A 5,913-nucleotide genomic window follows, 5' to 3' on the forward strand; every position below is an offset into this window, starting at 1 on the left:
CAAAGACATCACTTTGCCAACAAAGGTCTGTATAATCAGAGGTATGGTTTTTCCAATATTCATGTACAGATGTGAGAGCTGGACCATAAAGAAGACTAAGTGCCACAAAAGTGATGCCTTTGAATTGTGGTGTTGGAGAAGACCATTGAGAGTCCCTTGGACAGCAAGGAGATCAAACCAGTCAATCCTAAAAAACATCAACTCTGAATATTCATTAGAAGGACTGATACTGAAGCTGAAACTCCAGTATCTTGGCCACCTGATGTGAAGAACTGACTCACTGTAAATGTTCCTGATGGTGAGAAAGATTGAGGGCAGGAGGAGATGGGGGCAACAGGGGATGAGATGGTTGGATAGCATTACTGACTCATTGAACAGGAGTTTGAGCAAACTCCAGGAGATAGTGAAGGACAGGGAAGCCTGGCATGCTGCAATCCATGGGATCACAAAGAGTTGGACATGACTTAGTGACTAAGCAACAACAACTAAAGGAATGGGTAGTCAGGCATTCCTGGGCTTCATATTCTGACTTTACTTTTAAACAACATAGTGCAACTTATAGAGCCTTCTCAGACTCCATTTACTCATAAATAATGAAAGCCATTAATTAATACTTCGTGAAAACATAGACTATATATTGGGTTTCCCAGGTGGCTCAGAATCCATCTGCAGGAAATACAAAAGATGCAAGTTCGATTCCTAGGTCGGGAAGATCCTCTGGAGAAGGAAATGGCTACCCGCTCCAGTATTCTTGCCCTGGAAATTCCATGTACAGAGGGGCATGGCAGGCTATGGTCCATGGGGCCTCAAAGAGTCGAACATTAAGTAGTAACTAAACAACAAACAATAACAGACTATATCACACACTAAATATGTATATACACTAATTACACTATAAATATAGACTAAAATATAAGCATAGGCTATATATGATAAATGATAAACATATAAATATAAAAATTTAACCCTATCTTGCACTTTAGTAAGCATGTAATAATTGTTAGCTATTAAATTACTCATCTTTAGTATAAAACCCTACACATTTTTTTCCTATTTTATGTCTTACTCACCTATCCTTTTTGCTATTTTCATCTATCATATATTATTTGTTCTTTGACTCGAAGTTTACTTTAAGCACATTTTTGGAAAAAATATAATACAAAAGGTAAAAGCCATTATTTCAAGAAGTTTTTGGGAACTTAAGCTGAAAACAATTTTAAAAATAAAGTAGGCTCATGATTACATGTAAATATGCTTTGATTCTTTAATATCTTTATCTGTAATCAATTTCTGTATATGTACTATATTAATAGAAAATGAAATAATCAAATTTATAGCTTCTTTGATGTATTGTTCCATCACAGGTTCATTTGGGTAGCAGCTACATCACCTGATGTATTCCCTGATACATGGGAACCACACTGCAGAGACAGAGTTCATTTTATTGGGTTTAACAAATGATCCAGTCCTTCGAGTCATCCTCTTCATGATCATCCTCTTTATCTACCTGATGACCATATGTGGGAATCTCAGCATAAATCTTCTTATCAGAATCTCGTCTCAGCTCCATCATCCTATGTATTTTTTCCTGAGCCACTTAGCCATTGTTGACGTGGGCTATTCATCTTCTGTTACACCCAATATGCTTGTAAACTTCCTAGTGGAAAGAAATACCATCTCCTATCCTGGATGTGCCATCCAGCTCGGTTCAGGTGTTTTCTTTGGGTCAACTGAGAGCTTCCTTCTGGCTGCCATGGCATATGATCGCTTCATAGCAGTCTGCAGCCCACTGCTTTATTCCACCAAAATGTCCACCCAAGTCCGTATTCAGTTACTCATAATGTCTTACACTGGTGGTTTTCTCAATGCTTGCTCTTTTACTATTTGCTTCTATTCTTTACACTTCTGTGGACCAAATCGAGTCAATCATTTTTTCTGTGATTTTACTCCTTTGGTTGAACTCTCCTGTTCTGACATCAGTATCCCTGCAGCTGTCACCTCATTTACATCTGGCTCCATCATTGTGGTCACAGTGACTGTCATAGCTGTATCCTACATCTACATCCTCATCACCATCCTGAAGATGCACTCCACCGAGGGGCGCCACAAAGCCTTCTCCACCTGCACGTCCCACCTCACAGCAGTCACTCTGTTCTATGGGACCATCACGTTCATTTACGTGATGCCCAAGTCCAGCTACTCAACTGACCAGAACAAGGTGGTGTCTGTGTTCTACATGGTGGTGATCCCCATGTTGAATCCCCTCATCTACAGCCTCAGGAACAATGAGATTAAGGGGGCTCTGAAGAGAGCTTGGCAGAAAAATACGTTTGTAGTGAAGCCTGTTATTTCATAGGATTTGATATGATAATATGCCATGAAGATAATAAAAAGAGGAAATTGAGTCTCTGTGGTTTAAATATATCTATTCCATGTCTCTAGCCAGGGAGCAGTTTTTTAGTAAAGGTAGGGAATAAAGTTTCAGATATCTAATTTTAAGTTGGAGACCTATAGTTAGTTACCTTTAGTGAAATAAAATCAAATTTTAATTACAAAAAACACATCAGTCACATGAAAAAATATTTCATCTTCTGAAAATAGTTTTAAAATGTCATTCATATAATTTTTCCAAAATTGTACCTCCAGACCTTTAAGCCTGTGTCCATTTTCAACTGCAGTTTATTCAGTAATGAGTGAGATCATTATACTTTTGCCTGTGTACGTTCTGAGAGGAAATGACAAAGCGGAGTCAGAAAGCTTTTGGAGATGTTCTTGTGGGAAGCTTATATGATAAGGATGGACTTTATGGATCCAGAAATTCTGGCCTATGTTCCTAGTCTCTGGCTCCAGTCACCATATAGAGGGTCCCCAAGGAAGAACATGAGAAGTCTCTGACTGACTTGTGAATTCAGTCAGGTTCAAAGATGACTTCTCTCTGGGAATAAGCAGGGGTTCTAAACTCTTCAAAGACTGAGTGGAACAAACTGTTGGAGCGACTTTTTCATTGCTAGGTTTACCTTCTACTCAGTAAGCCGGAAGGAACTGGATTGTCTCCCCCCTGATTTTGTAACTGTCCCTTGGAGAGGTTTAATTGACCTCCATGTGCTCTTGAAAGAGCCTGTTGATGAAAGTAAAAGAAAGTGAAAAGGTTGGCTTAAAACTCAACATTCAAAAAACTAAAATCATGGCATCTGGTCCCATCACTTCATGGCAAATAGATGAGGAAACAATGCAAACAGTGAGAGACTTTATTTTGTTGGGCTCCAAAATCACTGCACATGGTGACTGCACCACGAAATTAAAAGACACTTGCTCCTTGGAAGAAAAGCTATGACAAACCTAGACAGGGTATTAAAAAGCAGAGACATTACTGACAAAGCTATGTTTGTTTGTTTTTATTTCCTAGTCAAAGCTATGGTTTTTCCAGTAGTCATGTATGGATGTGAGAGTTGGACAGAAAAGAAAGCTGAGCATCAAAGAACTGTTGCTTTTGAATTGCGGTGTTAGAGAAGACTTGAGAGTCCCTTGGACTGCAAGGAGATCAAACTAGTCAACCCTAAAGGAAATCAGTCCTAAATATTCACTGAAAAGACTCATGCTGAAGCTCCAATACTTTGGCCACCTGATGTGAAGAACTAACTCATTGGAAAAGACCGTGATGCTGGGAAAGATTGAAGGAAGGAGGAGAAGGGGATGACAGAGGATGAGATGGTTGGATGGCATCACCAAACAATGGACATGAGTTTGAGCAAGCTATAGGAGTTGGTGATGGATAGGGAAGCATGGTGTGCTGCAGTCCATGGGATCACAAAGAGTCAGACACTGCTGAGCAACTGAACTGAACAGAACTGATATGCTGACAACAACTGCATTTATTGACCTTTCCTGTCTCTTCTTTCATGTTTTAGACACAGGTTCTATATATTTGCTAACAGACTCATGGGGCATTTGTCATCTCCTTCAGTTATTTATTCTTTCATACATTCAAAAATTATTCTGAACTATTCTTATATTCCAGAGATAGTCATGGGCCATTGGAAATATAAGTGACAAGCATCTAATATATTTGCCCTAATAGAATTTATCTCATAGCATGAGAGACTGTAAAACTAACAAGTTAGTGATTCAGACTATTTGAAGTCTTTGCTGTGGAAAAAGAAAAAGCAGACATAGTAATGGAGCTTAACATGCCAGGGCACGAAGTGTCACTGCAGACCTCATGGAAAAGATAACGTCTGAGCAAGGATGAGGACATTCACTGCCTGTTTTATTTAGTGTTACCTGATACATTTGTGCAAGTCTAATCATCCACTCACATGCATATAATTTACTTTGGGGGCTTCTGTTCCAATTATGGCAGGGTCAGTAATTTGAATCAATCCCATGATGAGCATAACCAAAACAAAGGATAGGATGCTTCAGATATCTTAAATATCACAGTAGAAGTTACAGGATAAGAAGGAATTGCTTCCCCAGGAACTGTGAGAACCCAGAGAAGTAAACCTAACACTCACATACACTTCAGCAGTTGAAGAATTTGACAGGTCAGAAGGGAGTGTTACCAATCCAGGTTTGCATTTAGTGATGGGGGGAGCATACATCAATGCCTAGGACAAAACCAGATGAGAATTATGATTACAACCTCCCATATATCCTCAGGATGAACAGAAATGCTCAGAGACCAGGTTTTACACAGATCTCTCAGATCTCTAGAGATCTAGAAAGCCTCAAGCCTTGAACTTGGATATAAGTGATCAAGGATAGGTGATACCTCAGGGTGAATTGAATAAGCAGACAAACAATTTGAGCCTCAGTTATTTCTGCTACTGCTGCTAAGTCACTTCAGCCGTGTCCGACTCTGTGCAACCCATAGACGGCAGCCCACCAGGCTCCCCCATCTCTGGGATTCTCCGGGCAAGAACACTGGAGTGGGTTGCCATTTCCTCCTCCAATGCATGAAAGTGAAAAGTGAAAGTGAAGTCGCTCAGTTGTGTCCGACCCTCAGCGACCCCATGGACTGCAGCCCACCAGGCTCCTCCATCCATGGGATTTTCCAGGCAAGAGTACTGGAGTGGGGTGCCATTGCCTTCTCCACAGTTCTACCAAACATTAAAATACAGTAACCAGTGCACATTGAAACGTAATGACCAGCACAAAGGAAACAAGATACCAAACATACAGTAGGAGCCAGTGGAAACAACCAACAAGAGAAGCAGAACCATCAAGTGTTAAGACAAGGGAATCGATAGACACAGATTATATTATTTTATTTAAAAAGATAAAAGACTATTTGAAAACATATAATCACAGAACCAAAAGTAATGACTTATTATTATACAAAACAACCACATGGAACACGATAAGTGGAAAAGTCACCATGCCAGCATATGTACCAGGTGTTTCTCTCTGGTGAGCATAATCCTCACAGGTATTCACAGAGGATCCCAAGAGAGCCTGGCAGAGGAGCCATCTTCCTTGAAAAGCCTCATGATCATAATTAAGACCATTCTATCTCATAATGCTTCCAGATATAGTTTCGGGGTCCCTACATGCACTGTGTCAAGTTCTCAGAATCACTCCACTCAAAGAAGCATAAAAACATAATGAATATGTTTCATTTATTGTCCTCCCACTCCAGATGCATTTTACAATTAAATAATCTTTTTTAAAAAAACCATTGTTGCATGGATGGCATGCACAGATGGCACTGAATTTTTCTCAAGATTTATGGGGAAAACAGTATGGAGGTTCCTGAAAAAACTAAAAATAGAAATACAATATGATCTAGTAATTCCACTGCTGAGTATATATCCAAGGAAAACAAAATTACTACTTTGAAAAGATACAGACACCCCAGTGTTCATAGAAGCATTATTTACCATAGCCAAGATATGGAAGCAACCTAAGTTCTCA

At 39.5% G+C, this 5,913-nt stretch overlaps 1 protein-coding gene across 1 annotated transcript; it reads left to right on the forward strand.

The window, feature by feature from the left end:
- Nucleotides 1–1,393: 1,393 nt before the first annotated feature.
- LOC113905033 (olfactory receptor 502-like) lies at nucleotides 1,394–2,356 on the forward strand. Its single transcript, XM_027562071.1, has one exon. The coding sequence runs from the start codon at nucleotides 1,394–1,396 to the stop codon at nucleotides 2,354–2,356; it is 963 nt and encodes a 320-aa protein (XP_027417872.1).
- The last annotated feature ends 3,557 nt before the right edge of the window (nucleotides 2,357–5,913 follow it).

Source organism: Bos indicus x Bos taurus, chromosome 15, assembly GCF_003369695.1.
Source record: "Bos indicus x Bos taurus breed Angus x Brahman F1 hybrid chromosome 15, Bos_hybrid_MaternalHap_v2.0, whole genome shotgun sequence".
Lineage (NCBI taxonomy): Eukaryota > Metazoa > Chordata > Mammalia > Artiodactyla > Bovidae > Bos > Bos indicus x Bos taurus.

Coding starts and splice junctions, on each gene's coding strand:
- LOC113905033 (XM_027562071.1), top strand. CDS start 1,394: ATGTATTCCCTGATACATGGGAACCACACTGCAGAGACAGAGTTCATT.